Consider the following 18,137-nt stretch of genomic DNA (forward strand, 5'->3'; position numbering starts at 1 on the left):
AAGCATGAGTCATGCTAACCTTCATTATTCGGAAAGTACTGCATCGTTTCTTTCATTATTTATTCCCCACCTGTCATATTTTTTATTTCACTAAAGAACAAAGGTAATTGTTTGACTGTATGGTTGCACCCTTCCTTTCACTGTATCGCTCTTTTAATCATATAATATTCAGACTCCTTGTAATATATTGGATTAAGTACAGTATTTACACCATTGATATGTTGAGCATGTTATGTTCAGAAGCTAGTCATTACATGCCACTAGATTGTTTGCAAACAAAGCATATTAAACTCAAAATTCTGTATGGCAAGTAGGCTTCTGCTTTTAATAATTTTCTACTCTTTGGGGTTGAACTGTAAGTTCTGCAATGCAAGTACAATATTTTGAGGCTTTCTTGGCTAATATCTGAAGTTTTTTGTGTAAAACCCAAGTACAAAGCTAATTGGCTTGTTTTCTTTTCTAGTACATGACGTTGAATTCCCCGCCAAACTCTTCTACCAAAAAAAGAAAGCAATCTGACTCTCCTGAGAAAAAGCAAGCCAAGAAAATTAAAGTAAAAAAAGATGGTGATAAAAATATAAAGGAAAAGAAGCGGAAGAAACCTCCTTTGACCACTCCGATGAGTCCGACACTTTGGTGCCATGTGCATTTGAATAAATCTGTAGTAACCCCATTAAAAACCAATAATGGAGATGATTTAAATACTCCTGGGGAAGAGCTGGAGGATGTGATGAGAGTAGTGTCTCCCTCCAAGCTAAACTCTCAATTACCAGTTTCCAAGAAGTGTTCCCTGACCGGAGTGGTCTTGCCCAAGAAAAAGGTGAAAAAGGAAAAAATAAAAGCATTAAATGGGCAGAAATCATCCGGAAAGCCAAAGTCTCCCAAAAAAGTTTTGAAAAATCCCAAGATGAAACAAATTACTCTACTGGACATGGCTAAGGGCTCACCAAAGGTGTCCCGGCCTCCAAAGAGTACAGCTGTGGTCCCAAAGGTCTCCAAACCACAGAAGCACTTTTCTCCTACTGCACTCCACCTTATTGCTTATTACAGAGACAACAAGGACCGGGAGGATCGGAAGGCCTCGCTGTCATGCAACATCACCAAGGCAGTGCGGCTACTTTCCAGTGATGACCGTGCCCGCCTCCCAGAAGATCTGAAGATCTTGGTGCAGAAGAAATATGAGCAGATAGAATACAAAAAGAAATTGGCTTCCATGACTGAGGATCAGCGGAAGGAATACCTCCAGGAAAAGCGCAATCAATTAAAAGAAAAAATGCGGGAGAAGGTTAAGGAGCGTAAAGAGAAGGAGATGCAGGAGAAGCTAGAAAAGCAGCGCAGGTATGAGGACCAGGAGCTGTCTGGCAAGAGCCTACCAATGTTCAAGCTTGTGGATACCCCTGAGGGGCTGCCCAACACGCTTTTTGGAGATGTGGCTATGGTAGTGGAGTTTCTCAGCTGCTATTCTGGGTTACTAATGCCAGATGGTCAGTATCCAGTCACCTCAGTCTCCCTAATGGAAGCTTTGACTGCGGAGAAAGGTGGCTTTCTTTACTTGAATCGTGTGCTGTTGATACTGCTTCAGACGTTGCTGCAGGATGAAATTGCTGAGGATTATGCAGAGTTGGGAATGAAAGTGTCTGAAATACCTCTTACACTCCATTCAGTTTCTGAACTTGTTCGACTCTGTCTTCGCAAGTCTGATGTATTAGAAGAGAGTGATGGTTCTTCCCCGGGGGATAATGCTGAGGAAAGTAAGGACTCTGCTGGATTTGAAGACAACGAAGTGGAAGATGAGTTTCTTGACAAGTTGGAGACCTCAGAGTTCTTTGAACTTACTGTTGAGGAAAAGTTGCATATCATGGCTGCTTTGTGTCACCGCATCTTAATGACTTATTCTGTGCAAGACCATGTAGATGCTAAGCAGCAGCACTCTGCTGAGCTCTGGAAAGAGCGTATGGCCTTAGTGAAGGAAGAGAAAGAAAAAAAGCGGGCAGAGCGGCTGAAGCGAAGGGAAGCCAAAAGCAAGGACAATGTGAAGGAGACCAATGGTGAGGTAACCAAAGTAGAAAAGGAAGAGGAGGAAAAAGGTGTGACAGCTGAAGTTCAGAAGAAAGCACCAGAAGACAAAGGGAGAAAAGCAGAAGCAAAGGAAGGGGAAGAGCAAGAAATGAACACTGAAGTCAAGGAGGTGGAGAAGGTAGTGAAGATGGAGGTAAACAAAATAGAGGCGGAAGAGAAAGGAGTTAGATCTGAGGCCAAGAAAAAGGAGCCAGATGAAAAAGTAGTAAAGAATGAGTTCAAGACAGAACAGCAGTTATTTATAGATACTGAAGATATGATCAGTGCTGTTAAGAATCGACGGCTTCTTGCAATTCAGGCTAAAAAAGAGAAGGAAGAACAGGATCGGTTACTTAAAGGTGAGTTTTTTGGTGACGGGTGAGGTGGGTAATTCATTGAGCTGAGCCAGCATGTGATACAAGTGTACTGATTTTAGCGATATTTCGAACAAGATTGTTTCTTCAGAATAATCCTACTGGTAATCTGCATTTGGGCATTTGGAGGGCATTGGCCTACCAGACTAACAGTTTGTGGATGCGTTGAAAGAATATCAAAGTTTACTTATCTTTAAATCTTTCATGCATTCACATACTTAAATAAATTGCCCTTTGCCAGGCTGCCAATCCTTGGTACTTAGCAATATACAGCGTTAAAATAGTTGTAGGACCTTCGGCAGTGTTTGTTCAGTGGGAGATGGGGTAAAGGCACATTTCCCCCAAAAGCATGTTGGCAACAGCTGCACTGTGCACAGGGTTCCCACTCCCAGACATATGCAGAGTACCTTTGTGAAACATGCACATGTTCACCAAGTCCTGCTGCCTGGACGTCATTACTCCAATAAACTCCTTGGTGGGCCAATCAGTACTAAACAACTTAGTCCAATAAGGGTGAGCCAGTTTCCTGGATAGGTATAAATGAAACGTAAACCTATTGAAGTATCTCGATACAGAATTGTCAGTTAATACATTTTTAATGTTTAATATTTAATGGGAAATGAGGTTTAATCATATTAGTGTGTCCCAGACACTGTATTAATTAAAAAATACAGCCAAATAAAACCCAGCGATTTTGGTTGTTTAGGGCAATTTGCATTAGGTCCAGTGTCTAGGACGTTGAAAGTGCCAATCCTTGCATAAGCAGCGACCTGGCAGGAGTGGCTGTTCTGGAAGATCTCTAGATTTGTTGGAACATCAGGACTGTTTAATAAAATATACCTCTCTGCTTTATTTCTCTGCTATCTGCTATGGTTCTTGCCTCCAGTTGATGTTGTTTGCTGTCTCCACTTGCTTTAGCAGTATCTATTTAGCATGGCTAATTTAGACCATCTGTTTATTAGCTTACTCTAGGAGTGAGAGTTTTTGCTTTGGAAGGATTAGCTTGTTGAAAGTTAATCCTATTGTGGTTGCATATTTCTGCCTTTCATCCAGGGCCTGTGGTGGGTTGTTCTTTGCAATCGTTTTTTAAAGCTTTCTTGTGGACGTATGGAATTAAGTGCTTATTATGTTCTGCTTCAGAGGCATAGTTGATGTATCGCGTTTGTGACCTGAAAGGATATGTATGGATCTGCTGAGCCCTGAGCTGTATTTTCAGTTCTTTTTTTTTTTTTTTTGTAAGAAATGTTTATAACATTTTTCGCAAGTAATAAACCAATAAATGTTACAGCACACCTATACAGTTTAAATCATTACAATACTGATACCATTATTTGCAGGTAATTATAAATGAATTCCTGATACAACAAAGGATTAAAACAATAATAAGATAAACAATTTGCGTACTTTTCAACCCGTGTCATCAGCTGTATAGGCCCTGGCAACAGACATCCCTTCCCGGTTTATCAGTCCGTTTTTCCAGTTTGCCACTGGGTACCAAATCTTCCTACCCAGAGATCTACCTCTTTTTCCCTTTCTATCATATATTGCTTTTTCTAAGTTATAAGTTGACAATAACCGAGCAATCCACGTTTGAAAGGTTGGTGGGACCCTATCAAGCCATGATGTTGCTATGCAAATACGATAAACTGCGGTCACCGTAAACATAAACTCCAAAGGAGCATCCTCTGTTCCTACCGATACCCCCAACAGTAATAAGTCATCTGAAAGCTTAATTTTGAGTCCCAGCGATACATCAATACATTTCTCAATCTCTTTTTTTAGAGAATACAATTGTGGGCATTGCGAAAACATGTGAATAATGTCTGCATTCGCTGAATCACATCGTGGACCTGTTATTCCTGTGTTGCCTCCCTATTGTGCAATTCTAGCTGGGGTATGATAGAGCGAGTACAGGGTCTTATAGTGCTGTGACTGTAAGTTGGCAGAACATAAAACCGTTCCACCTAGATCTAGGGACAGCTGGAATCCTGGCTGTAAACCCACTTTTTCCGCCCACTTCCTGACATATTTCTACCTGTCGTTGGATTTGTATGTACACAGTTCTGCGTATAAATATCGGATTGTACAGTGAGTGCTGCCCTCTATATAGTCCATTATACGACAAGTACCAAAACCCAATGCTCCTCCCTGTTTATTTGACAGATAACTTCTGATCTGCAGATATTTAAAAAAGCTATTGTTTGTTACCGTGTATTTACTTTGGATCTCATGGAACTGTAGGATTCCCCCCTGTTGGTTCATAAGGTTCCCAATCTTCTTGATCCCTTTATTGTCCCAGTCCCTCATCACCATGTCCCTAAAGATATCTCCAGGTAGAGATCTATTCGTGTACAGCCGTGTATAGCTTTTGTGTCTTCCTAAGCCTATTTTCTTTTGGATCACCTTCCAGATGCTGTAAGCAGCTTTTAAAGTTTTGAACCTGGTATGTTTAAAATAACTGAAGTCAATTGTGTTCAGAAATCCGTTTTCAGCCCCGCCTCCCAATAGTGCAGTATAAACGTTGGTGAATCCCTGTGTATCATCTCCTTGCTCTGTGCCGCCACTCCCAATTAGTCCCTGGAAATACTGCATGGCTACGGCCCAATAGTAAAACCGAAAATCAGGTGCTGCCCAACCCCCCTTTTCCCTTGGTAGTGTAAGGTGTCAATATGCTCTCCTGGTCTTACCATGTGCCCAAATAAATTTGTTTAGTATTGCTTCTATTTTGTTAAACCAAAGATGATCAAAGAGGAGTGGGATAGCTCTAAACAAGTACAAGAATTTTGGGAAGGTAGTCATTTTGATCACGTTTATACGACCCATCAAAGTCAGATGTAGTTTGTGTATCCTTTCTGTATTTTCCTTTACTTTAGTTACTAGTGGTCTCATATTAATCTCTACCAGGCTCTCTAAATCTGCAGTGACTTCTATTCCTAAATATGTTGCTTCATCAACAACTCTGTTGTCTTGATATGTCATGCAGCTATTCTGTACTATTTGAGTTTTCTCTCTATTAATTCGGTATCCTGAGATTACTCCAAAGCTTGCTGCTTCCCTCTCTATCTCTGGGAGCGCTATATCTGGATTATTTGTGATGATGGCCACATCATCCGCGTATGCGAATACTTTATAGCTAATACCATGTAGCCTAATTGGAAAGATCATACAATTATTTTCCAGTCTGCGCAAAATAGGATCGATATACAGGGCGAAGAGCAGCGGGGATGCAGGGCATCCCTGCCTTGTGCCACGCTTTATCTGCACTGGGCCAGTATATACTTTGTTGATTCTTATTCTAGCAGTAGGTTCTGTGTACAGTGCCTGGATTGCCTTAATATATCCTTTTCCCACCCCAAACCAATTCATTACTTCCCATAGGTATTTCCAGGAGACCCTGTCGAAGGCGTTCTCCGCGTCCAGAAATACGGCCGCGACAGCAGGGGTGGGGAATTCCCATCTCCCGACGCCCGAGACATCAAGATTTCTAAGGAGGGCAAGAGGTTTTATTTTGTATTTTGTCCAAAGGACAAGTAGACAGTCTTATCTGTAATCCGATACAATGCTGTTCAACCCTGTTGGTCACAGCCATGTTAAGTAGCTCTGAGCAGTTTAATGGCAGTGTAAGGGTCAATGCAAAAGCTGGGGCCTGCACTTTAATTTCCCCAGCACAGAACAACAACATGATAAAGCAGAACTCAAAGTTGCAGCCAGCGCCAAAAACATCGTGCTTCTGCAGCTCCAGAACACTCGTAGCACTGGCATGTAAGAGGCTGCTTTTATCTGCCTCTTGGCCCCTTGCTCTGACCTGAACTGTATGACCCCTGCCTTTTAATCTCTGCTCCACTCTTGGGCCGCATACAGCGCCAAGATCCCTGTACATCTTCAACTCACTCTGCTTTCCCTTCCCATGCAGCTCGTGCACCCCCTTCATTGCATTTTGCCTTTCCTGTACATCTCCAATTTTGCTTTTCCTGTACACCTTATGTTTCACCTGGTGCCTAAACCTGCTAATCCCACCCCACCACCCTCCACCGCCCTCTGACAGCCCTTACTCGCTCCCCATGGCCTCTCATATCTTACGTCATCCAGGGCTTACATTGAAGCTCATACATTTCTCCATGAGGCTTTCATGCAGGCCTAAGGCCACCCCCATTTCTATCCTTGCACTAGGCCCTCATCTCACTTTGTGCATGCCCCAGGGGCATTTTGAACACACTGCCGTAGCAACTACAGCAGCTGTGGAGTTCTTCATGGGCCTCTTCAGTCTGCAGGTCCGCACACAAAAGCCCATAATGGATTTAAAAGGGGTGGGTGACAGGGTGAGAGAGTGATAGGGTGAATGAATAGATGCATGGATGAATGAGTGAAAGGGTGGATGGATAGATGCATGGATGAATCAGTGAGAGGGTGGATGTATAGATGCATGGGTGAATAAGTGAAAGAGGGGATGATAGATACATAAATTAATGATTGAAAGGGTGGATGGATAGATGCATGGATGAATGAGTGAAAGGCTGGATCGATAGGTGCATGGATGAATGGGTGGAGTAAAAGGGTGGATGGATAGATGCATGGATGAATGAGTGAAATGATGAATGCATGAAAGAATGAATGGATAAGTGCAAGGGTGAATGAAGGGATGGATGGGGCGAAAGTGGATGGCTGAATGAATCGGTGGATTAATGGGTGAGAGAGTAGATGAATGGATGGCTGGGTGGGTGGATGGATGGATGGATGGGTGGATGACATAGTGGGTGGGTAGGTGGCTGGTTGGGTGGCTGGGTGGAAGGGTTGATGGATGGATGGGTGGATAGTTGAGTGTAAAGGTGGATGGAGGGAAATAAATGAAAGGGTGGATGGATATATGAGCGAAACAGAAGATGGATGAGGCGAAAGGGTGGATGGATGAGAGAAAACAAATGGAGGAAGTGAAAGGGTGGAAGGATATACAAGTGAAAAGGAGGATGGATGGATGGAGTGAAAAGAAGGATGGATGGATGAGTGAAAGGATGGATGGAGGGATGAGTGAAAGGGTGGATTAATATGAGTGAAAAGGAGGCTGTGTGGGGTGAAAGGATGGATAGATGAGCAAAAGGATGGATGAGTGAAAGGCAGGCAGGATGGACGAGTTTGATCGATAGGTTTGGAGATGGAAGGATAGGTTTGAACAGTGGCTTAGTGAACGCCCCACTTTAGCAGCTACTGTAGAGATGGAGCTCTTGATGGGCCTCTTCTGTCTGCAGCTCGATAGACAAAGGCTCATAATTAATGTGAAAGGGTGGGTGTGAGTGAAAGGGTGGATGGGTAGATGTGCGGGTGAAAAGATGAGTGAGTGCAAGTGTGGCTGGCTAAATGGATGGATGAATGAGTGACAGGGATGGTTGAGTGACGGGGATGGTGGATGGACAAAGGATGTTATAAAGAAGGAAAAGGTGGATGGATGGATGGATGGGTTGCATAGTGTATGGATTAGGGAGCGAAAGGATGGATAAGTGTAAAGGATAAATGGATGGATGAGTGGAAGGATGGATTAGTGGAAGGGTGGATGGATGAGTAAAAGGATGAATGGAAAAGTGAAAGGGATGGTGGATAGATGGATGAGCGAAAGGATGGACGGATGGCTGGAATGGTAAGGTTGGAGATGGATGGTAGGTTTGGATATGGATGACCGGATGGACTGACGAATCAACAGATGGACGAACATATTGGTGAAAGGGTAATAGATGAATGGATGACAATGTAAAGGTGAAATGCTAGATATCAGTGGGTGAAAGGATGAATGGATAGATGCTTATATGGAAGAGGCAAAGCAATTCTAGAGAGGATTCCAATGATTTTATTCGCTTGCTTGGTGGCATAAGAGCTTTGGATCAAAGTGGGGAATATTTTAATTTTCTGGTTACTCACTTGGCCTGCTCTATGCTCCTTTCTCTACCTGGGGATTGTCAGGTAGGCGTGGTGCTGTTTGCCAGCGCGTTCTTACTAGACAGCCAGTATTTGTGCTCATAAAGGCCACATTGCCATAGAAATTCCTAGCACTGAACAAAACTACTTTGTAAAAGAGCAAAATGCTGTCACACAGAATGAAGCCAGCTGATAGATAGGAAGAGAAAGCATTTTAATAAAAACAAAAGGTCTTGGTTAACTCAGATTGAATTAGGGGCTCAAACGTTAAAGAAAGTAACAAAAGTGCACCCATGATATATGTCCTTATATTAATGCAGATTTACGTTTTTCATGAATTCACATGAATTACCGTAAGTAGGCCAGGAAACCGTAATCCTAGAAAATATTTGTGAATTGCATTTTAGCATGAGCAAAGATGAATGTGCCCCAGTGGTAATCTATTGAGTGTTCACAAGTTCACTTTTTCTCCAACCCCATTTTTCCCAGCCCTGGAAGAAACTTTACTTCTGCTGTTGCCAGTGGTAAATTTCCAACCTTTCTCAGTATGGGAAAAGATTAGAGAAGAGCTGGTGAAAAACCTCAAAAGTCAAATCCTTCTATAGTATTAGCCTGACGTTAACCAGAGAGGCTATTATCAGAGCTCTTCTATAATGAGATTCCTGCCATTATTTTACGGCACACTACGTGGCACCAAAGGGACAAGTGGATTTTGTTACAGGACAAGTAGATTTATGAAGCTACTTGTCCCATGGACAAGGACATATTTCATTAAATTCCACACCCCTGCGACAGGGTCCCCTGCAACTCCCATGGCATCTAGAATAGTGTTCATCTGCCTCGTATGCTGTGTGGTCCCCTTCCCTGGGATAAACCCGTGCTGTGATGTACTGACCAAGTGCTCTATAATCTTACTTAATCTTTGTGCAAGTGTTTTAGAATAAATTTTGGCATCCGCGTTCATAAGCGTTATCGGGCGGTAAGATCCAGGTTCTAGCGGGGGTTTATTTTTCTTTAATATCACAATTATATCAGCCCCTCCCCAGGAAAGTGGAATTGATTTTCCTGTCTGTGCCTGAATAAGAGTTTCATGCATATCCTTCCCCAGTATATCCCAAAAGATTTTATAGAACTCTGCTGGGATTTGATCTGGGCCTGTAGCTTTCCCGACGGGGAGGTTGTTCACCGCTCCCTGTACTTCTTGTGCTGTAAATGAGATCTAGTTTCCCCTTCTCCTCATCTTGTAGCTCTACATGTATTATATCTTTCAAACATTCTGTGATCTCCAGTTCTGTATTATTTAGAGTCCGTGCATAAAGTTTGGTGTAAAACTTCCTAAACACCTCCTGTATATCTGCTACCTTATTTACTACTACTCCTGCCTCGTTCTTTATTTCCTTTATTTCCCCTGCAGCTAAGTTCTGCCTAGTCCGAATCGCAAGGAGGTGTCCAATTCTCTCATTATACTCCTAGCTTTTCTCCCTTTTAGCTAAGTAGTTAGCTACAGTTCTCCTAACTATACTTTCACTTGCATCTGCTTTATTCAGCTCTATATTTAGCAGTATATCTTCCAATAGGTCTTGCTTAGTGATGGCTAGTATTAGGCGATCTTCCAAGTCCGTTAAATCCCTTATTTTTTTTATCCATTTCCTCTTTCTCCTTCTTAGTCCTTTGTAGCGTGTAGCAGAGGGTTTCCCCCCTAACGCCAGCCTTAAAGGCATCCCAGACCATGCCAGCTGAGGTTGAACCTCTGTTAATCTCCCAAAATTGACTAATCCAAATTCTCATTCTCTTCACATAATTTTCGTCCTTTAAGGAGCCCTCTTTCAAAAGTCCAGTTGTAGGACTTTCTTTCCCCCCCAGTGTCCTGCGGGAGAGTTAACAGAAGCGGATTGTGGTCAGATAATATCCTAGGGAGCCTCTCCAGTTGACTATCACCGACCAAAGAATTGGATATCCAAAAATAGTCTAATCTAGCCACCAATCTGTGGTGCCGAATAAGTGCTCCCCGTCCCTTGTGGTGTTTCTGAGCCCAAACATCAACTAAAGCATTGTGATACGCAAGATTACATACCGCTTTACAAACTTTCCTCTTCCTCCCCCCATATATCCCCCTTCCCGTCAAACCTGAGCCCAATCCCATTAAACCATTAACATTAAAATCCCCGCAACAAATGATCGGTTCGGGCCACAACGATAACTCGTGATCTAAAAATTCAAAGACCTCGGGGTCGTCATCAGTGGAGCCATATACCGAAACAATAGTACAACATCCTGCCGTTGTTTCTCCCTCAATCATAACCCATCTCCCCCACTGATCCTCCTTTTTTTCTTCTTTGCCTTGAAGGCCCCTTTTTAGGTTTCGCTGGGGGGCGGAGCCGTTAGGCTCCTCCTCCAGAGAAATCTATTGAGTACAGTAAGCACTCTGGAACACGCCCCCCCGTCCCATTTGCTAGCTCCATAAATGGAGCCTAGCCATTGGACGAGGGGCCTGTCCATCAATGCCGGACCAGACGGGGGCGTTCCCGAGATTCTTTGGCTTTGGCGACGTCACGCGACGCCGGGAACGCCCCCGAGTCTGGTCCGGCCGGGCCGTGCTTGCTGCTGTCCTGCCTTGTGTCCCTCCTCCCGCTGTCCCCACGTTTCCCGCCTCCCTCCCGACGTCCGTGTCCTTTCCCGCCCCCCTCGTCCTCTCCCGCCCGCCCCCCTCGTCCTCTCCCGCCCCCCCCCCCTGTGTTCATTTTTTAACTCGGGTCGGAGGGAACTCCTCCCGCCGTCCCCCCTCCCGCTCTCCCCCCTCCCGCTCTCCCCCCTCCCGCTCTCCGTGTGTTCCTCCGTGTCCCCCCTCCCGCCGTCCCCCCTCCCCGTAAAGCGGTGCTTAGTTTGTGTGAAACGTGAAGGACACCGCAAGCGCCCCCGCCGCCTCCTCCTGGGAGCAGTCCGGTTTGTTGTCGGCTTCTCTTGACAGGTGATTGGGCTTGTCACAGATTTCACATCTGAAGCTCAAAAGCTCCAGGTAGGATGGCGCTGGCTCAAGCAAGGGAACCCGACCTTGTGTTGCGTTTCCTGCAGGAGGTGGAGGAGCGAGCCGAGGAGGTACTGGCGGACAAACAGCAGGTGAAGAAGGGAGGGCGTGTGCATTTGGAGGAGAATGCAACTGTTTCGGCGTGCGGTGCTCGACTGCCCCGCCTCCTTCCCACGCGTCGAGATGCCTCTACCTCTTATTAGTCCGTGATCTTTCAATCAACTGCTCTGCTACTTCGTCCTCTCCTTTCACCACCCGACCACTCTCCGCTCACACACCCCCGCTCTGCCTCCCGCCTGTCCCTCACTAGCCCCTGATCTCTTAACCAGTCTGTCCCCAGTCAGTCTACTCTCTAATGCGTGTTCCCTTTTCGCTCCCCCTTTCATCCGCCTATCTACTCTCCCCGCTCTCCTCTTCACCCCATCCTGTCCTGCTCACTAGCTCCCGTGAACCGTCCGCCACTCTCCCCGCGCTGGTATTTTGTATCCATTCGCCATTCGACGCCCCGACCCCCTGCTTTCACTAGCATCCCTCTGTCCTGCCTCTCCCTCGTTGATATCCGCTCTGCATTTCACCCGTTTGTCCCCGCTCCCACGCTGCCTCCTGCCCTTCTTTCAGCAGGCCGTCCCCGCTCCACTCACTGGTCCTCTGCTTACCGTTTCACCCGCCTCTCCCCCTAGTCCGGGCTCCGCTTTTCATCATTGGGCCTCCCTCCCATCTCTGCTTGTAGTTCTCCATTCGCCAGTCTGCTCTCGCCGTCCTACCCCCAAATTCGACCCTCCTGTCCGTTTTGTCCGTCTGTCCCCGCTCCCTCGCGCTCACCAGTGCCTGCACTACTTCACATCGGTCCTTAATCTCCGACCATCGTTTGTCCCTCCTCTCTTCATCTTCAGCTGGTCCCCTCTCCCTCGTTGGTCCCCTCTCTCTCTTTTTTCGCCCATCTGTCTCCTGCTCCTCTAGCTGGGTCGCGCTTTGCTTTCGGCAGCCTGTCCTCTCTCCGCGCACTCGTCCCCTCTCTCTCATACTCATTCGCCTCCCTCCCCCTCACTATGATCTGCTTATCTTTTCAGCCGCCTGCGCCCTCTCCAATACCAGTCCCTACCCTCCTTCCTCTATATCAGCGCCCCCTCTTACAAGTCTCTGCTCGCCTTTCTATACCCCATTCTTGCCAGTCCCGGTGGCTCCCCCTTTTTCCCGTCACAGCACCTTCTTCCCTCGTTGGGCCGTGCTCTCTCTTTGAACTGCCCGTCCCTTTCACCCAACAACTTGCTTCTTTAAATGCCTCTCCCCGTTGACCGTTCGCTCTCGCAGTATAGATTAATTTCTATTTCTGACCCGGGCTCACCCATCAGCCGTCCCCTACCCATCCAGCAAGGGTGCAAGGACATGAAATGTCCCGCCTCCCCCAGCTGGAGTGAAGCGGGGCCCTCTCAAGGCCCCCCCCCCCCCGGGCCCCGGTGCCACTGCTGCACAAGTAAAGGGGCGCCCTCGCCCCTTCTCATGAATGTGATATAATGCCCCCCTCACCCCTATTCACCTTGCACCTAACCCGCTTTGCTGCATTTTCCTGATTGGGTGTCTCTCTTCCCAGCAGGTGTCTTGGGTGCCCTTAGCCCTCCGCCCCCTCTATCATGGTCTCTTTTCACCCTCACTGAATGACCCTCCCGCATCCGCAATGTACTTTACAGAGAATTCTGGGCACCTGTCACAAGACACTCAATAGAAGTGCAGTGCACCTGTCGCACTCCGGTACATCACAGTGCTTTACTGTGATTGTTGCAAAGTTTGAAAAATGTAAGTCATTCTGTCTTCAGTGCCAAAACGTCTCGTACGTCAGCTTGGGTGCGCCTTGAAACACTGCAGGCGCTTATGTTCAAGAGCAAAGTCACAAGGTACTTTCAAAGGCACATTTGGGGTAAAAAAATGAGGTTTGCTGTACACAGCTGGTGGGTACCTTTTATTCCAGTACGGTCTAATATACCCTTTGGGCCAACAGCTGAAGGCACAGAAAAACACGCGCACGTATTTGGATACAAACCTAGCGTCGTGAAGGCGTCTTTTGAAACTGAGATTGTAGCGGCATCAACTTTCCAGACAGCTTGTGTCGGGCCAATAAAGCAACTACTTGGCCCAATGCGTTGACCCAGTCACTATAGAGATTCGCATGTTTATTCGTTGATGTATGTAGTTTATGTAAAGCGCCCACATGCGTTGTGACTGCACCTTTTGGGCGCTTTGGGATACTAAATAAATGTAGGTAAGGAAGCAGTCGCTGGGTGCAGGGGGTGATACGTTTTATGTGGAAATGTGCAAAAGCTGGCCGACCACTCCTTTCATACCAACAGAACAAACTCGGCGGCTTGGTGGGTTAATGCACCTGCTGGAGCGTTGCAAGGTCCCTTAAATCGTGGAAAAAAATCAAAATTTGAACAGTGCATTTCCAGACCAACTTGCGCACGACCAGCTAAAAGAGAGCTTTAATGCGTTGCCACGTCGAACCGTATGGTCGTGGAATCCGTATGGTCGTGGAATTAAATTGATTCATGAACCACTAGCCTTGGTCCGCCTCTAGGCGCTTTTGGCAGACGAGGGGCAGTCGTGGGTAGTGATAGAGGCACGTCTTGAATACCTGAATTGGTGCCTTCTGGTGTAGTGGTACTCGGCGTTGTCTTCCAAGCCCCCTAGAATCAGACCACCACAGGAAATGCGGACATTCCAATGCTTGATATCTCGGGTGCCCTTTGCGGTTGGAAACAGGAGGATGTGGCATAACGGCCAGAGCTGCCACTTTGGACCTGGGAAACCAAGTTCGAGTCTCGGCGTCGGCTCCACATCCTGTGATCCTGGGCAAATCACTTAATCGCCCCATCCCTATATATGTGTATCTTTTTTGTAACGTAACTAGTGCTCATATAAAGAGCTACAATACCTTCTAGTCGAGTTTGCGCTACATAAAAACTGCAAAAAGAACTTCTAGTCGACCAGTTACATATGGATTCCATAGGACCCAGTTGCTTCCTGGCTTTAGGGTGATTGGGGGCAAGCCCTCGACTACTATGGAGGAGTCCCAGTCGTACCCTGGAGTTTGTTTGTGGCACATGGTGGTGTCTGTCGGGGTTTTAATTCGAGCAGCACAGGCATATATGGTCAAATGTACATATAGATGCTGCAGCTGAAACCAGTGGTAAATTGTCCTTCCCATTTTTCCCCCAGGGATGCCCCGTATTAGACAAACGGAACAAAAGCGACGCTACAGGTGACCTGTGATCTTTGGAGAACCCAGTATTGACCGACTAGAGAAATGAGGCAGCGCGGTGGGTTGGCGTGCCGGCTGCCGAGTGGCAGGTCACAGATATTAGCCATGGTGAGCTCAGCTCAGCCTTTCATCCTCACCAGGGATAGGCTCAGTGATTTGGGCAGTAGTCATAACCGTTGTTCATAGTGCCACGGAGCCATAAGCATGTTCTGGCACGTGAAATAAAGAAGCAAGCTGTATATGTTGTTAAACGTTAACCACGGACAGGTGTCTGGTGAAAAGTGCAACTGTGTGGGAAAAAGAATCCTCCACCAGTGAACAAAACGAAGAGCGCGTGCCCACCTAATGTAAAAGGGTAGACTCCACCCAGTAGCCGAGCCAGTGTGTCATGGACCCCAAGGCAAGGAAAATAATGCCCCCCGGCTGCTGTTTGAATTATAAAATACAGTAAAAAACAGGGTTAAGTGCCCGCTCTGGGCAGGGCCCCGGTGCCACTGCACCTGCTGCACCAAAGGAAGCTACGCCCCTGCTCCAAGATCTTTTACTCCCACTATTTTTTTGGGGGTACCAGTTTCACTAATTGTTGCGGGCGCATGTGTGCTGCGCAGAGTAATAAGCAACCATTAAAGAAAGTCCCTTCAGACGGCGTGCAGTGCTCGTGTGCCCCGCCCCCTTCCCACGCGTCGAGATGCCTCCAGGTGAAGCAGGATAAATGACTCTTTCAGAGACCTGTTTTGTACGCTCTGCTCAGAAGCTGTAATACTCCTTACCTTCAGAGGTTCGTTTTTGTAGGGGTGAGAAGATTTCCGGGGGTGCAAGGGGCTTCTAACAAACAAAATAATTCGGCTCTTGGGGGGCGGGGGGGTAGTTGCTGTATAAAAAACGGTTTGATTTGAATGAATCATTATGGACGTCAGGGTGTAGTGTAAGATGCACACAATGGGCCCGATTCACAGAATGAACTTAAGACTCAATCCTAAACTTACTACTATTTTGGCATTCACAGAATGAATTTACTACTTTTGGTATTCACAGAAGTTAGGATTTTGTCTTAAGTTTGTCTTGAGACAGACTTAAGACAGACTTAAGACAGACTTAAGACAAAATCCTAACTTCTGTGAATACCAAAAGTAGTAAATTCATTCTGTGAATGCCAAAATAGTAGTAAGTTTAGGATTGAGTCTTAAGTTCATTCTGTGAATCGGGCCCTATTTTTTTGGGGGTACCAGTTTCACTAATTTGGATATTTGGATGGGTATTTATAGAGCGCGAACGTTCGCTCCGGAGGGAGCATCATGGCGCTGACAAACCAAAAGACCAAGTCACAAGGAAGGTAGTGGGGGGCTAGATGGCTGCTTTAGTCCAGTCATCAGAGAGATTAAAAATCCACGTTTTGAGGTGTTTCCTAAACGGCTTTTCAAGCGTCTGAAGTCTGAGATGCCTTGGCATGCTGTTCCAGGCTCTGATAGCCAGGGTACTAAGTGTTTTACCGCCTTTGGACTTCAGATTGAATTTGGAGGGGGTCATGAGGTTTTCTTGCGAGGATCTAAGGGAGCGGCCTGGTGTGTAGTGGGGAAAGCGGCTTGACAGATATGCAGGACCGGATTTGTTGAAGGCTCGGAAAGCTACAATGAGAATTTTAAAAAGTATTCTTTTATGCAAGGGGAGCCAATGTAAGGCTTTCAGAGCAGAGGAGATTGAGGATTTGCGTGGGAGTTTAAGGACAAGGCGCGCAGCAGTGTGCAGGACGCTTTGAAGTTTCAACCGGGTGGACTTTTTGGTCCCTGCCAGGAGGCCGTTACAGTAGTCCACTCGAGAGAGGATGAGGGCTACCGCGATGGTCTTTCTGGAGTCGAGCGGGAGGAAGTCAAAGAACTTTCTCAGGGACTTTATGATGCCGAAGCATTTACCTGCTACGGTCGTGGCGTGGGTATCGAAAGAGAGATCGGAATCACAATAAATTGTTACTGGATGCCTTGCCTGTTCCGATACCCGACCAACCGGCATCTGCTACCTTGCAACAATCCGTTGTCTAGGTGGATGACTACAGCTCCCAGGATGCATCAGGCCGCCAAATGACACCCGGGCATGGGTTCTTGGTGTTCTGAGTGGCATTTCTTCCTTGAAACGAACATACCCTTGCTCCCAAGGAAGTAGTTTGTGCTTTCCATGGGCAGGCACAGAATTGCCATCTTTACAAATATCTTGGGTTTTCTCTACACTGTTTTTACCTCCCTTCAGGCGTTTCCAAAACGCTGCAAATGTCAGCTGTTACTTGTACCCAAATAGGTGATCATTAATTTACAGATCAAAGAAGGTGAAAGGGCGAGTCTCCCTTGTAGTGTAGGCAGAATTGACAAACGTTAAATATTTTTTGGGAGTGGCGGAGCAGTGTATTAAATGCACCATTAAGTTGGGCAAGTTGTCTTTCTGTATGTATGCGTGTGTACATGTCTATATGCTGCTTCTTTTGGTAGGGCCGGCTTATTTACCGGTCATTACAAATGTTTCTGTGATTTCTGGAGATGCTGCCCACAGTGTGAGCTTTGTGCGGCTGTGTGTGTGGGGAGCTTTGTGTGGCTGTGTGTGTGGGGAGCTTTATGTGGCTGTGTGTGTGGGGAGCTTTGTGTGGCTGTGTGTGTGGGGAGCTTTGTGTGGCTGTGTGTGTGGGGAGCTTTGTGTGGCTGTGTGTGTGGGGAGCTTTATGTGGCTGTGTGTGGGGAGCTTTGTGTGGCTGTGTGTGTGGGGAGCTTTGTGCGGCTGTGTGTGTGGGGAGCTTTGTGCGGCTGTGTGTGTGGGGAGCTTTGTGCGGCTGTGTGTGTGGGGAGCTTTGTGTGGCTGTGTGTGTGTGGGGGGCTCTGTGTGTCATTTGCGAGAGATAAAGCTAGTGGCATTGTAAATGACAATGCCATTTATTTATGTTAAAAAAACATAAATAAAAATGTCAAGAGCAATGCCAATAGCTCTAACTTTAACAAAGGCGAAACCATTGCATTGTAAATGCTTGTTTGGCTAATATGGCCACCCCCCTCGTCTTAGTTTCTTGTCTGGTATAGGCTAGTACCTCAAAGCCCATTTTATCAGATATTTGTTGTTTCCCTCTATATGCGTCTCCTGGAGACATACTTTGTCCTATTTCAGCATTCTTAACATAGCAGACACTTTCTGTCTTTTCCCCCATCATTTAATCCACAGATATTTATAGAGGCGATCCTTATTGCCATCTTAGATTATTATGCCTTTCCTTCCTGTTATTCCAATCAGTCTTTTCATCACCCCCTGCAAACAGTGCTCTTTCCCCAAAAACCTTGTGTCTGTGTAATTCCTCTTCAAGTGCTGTATTTGCCAAACATGCTTCCTTCTCCCCCCCTGGCCCCCCTGTCCCCACTCTCTCTTCTTCCCCCCCCCCGGAGTTCTCACCCCCCTTACTACAGGCAAATAGGTCAATTGTGACCTATGTGTAGCCTCTATAGGCTGTAGTGTCGCCTCTCTCTCCTACCCTTGCCTACTATCTTATCCA

General features: G+C 46.4%; 1 protein-coding gene across 1 annotated transcript in view; it reads left to right on the forward strand.

The window, feature by feature from the left end:
* The window catches only part of BAZ1B (bromodomain adjacent to zinc finger domain 1B), a 260,841-nt gene that overhangs the window by 33,239 nt on the left and 209,465 nt on the right, over nucleotides 1-18,137 (forward strand). Inside the window, exon 7 of the mRNA XM_086954030.1 lies at nucleotides 464-2,417. Coding sequence (XP_086810156.1) covers nucleotides 464-2,417 — 1,954 coding nt within the window. The remainder of the gene's footprint in view (nucleotides 1-463; nucleotides 2,418-18,137) is intronic.

Source organism: Lissotriton vulgaris, chromosome 2_1 (genome assembly GCF_964263255.1).
Source record: "Lissotriton vulgaris chromosome 2_1, aLisVul1.2, whole genome shotgun sequence".
NCBI classification, from domain to species: Eukaryota; Metazoa; Chordata; class Amphibia; order Caudata; family Salamandridae; genus Lissotriton; species Lissotriton vulgaris.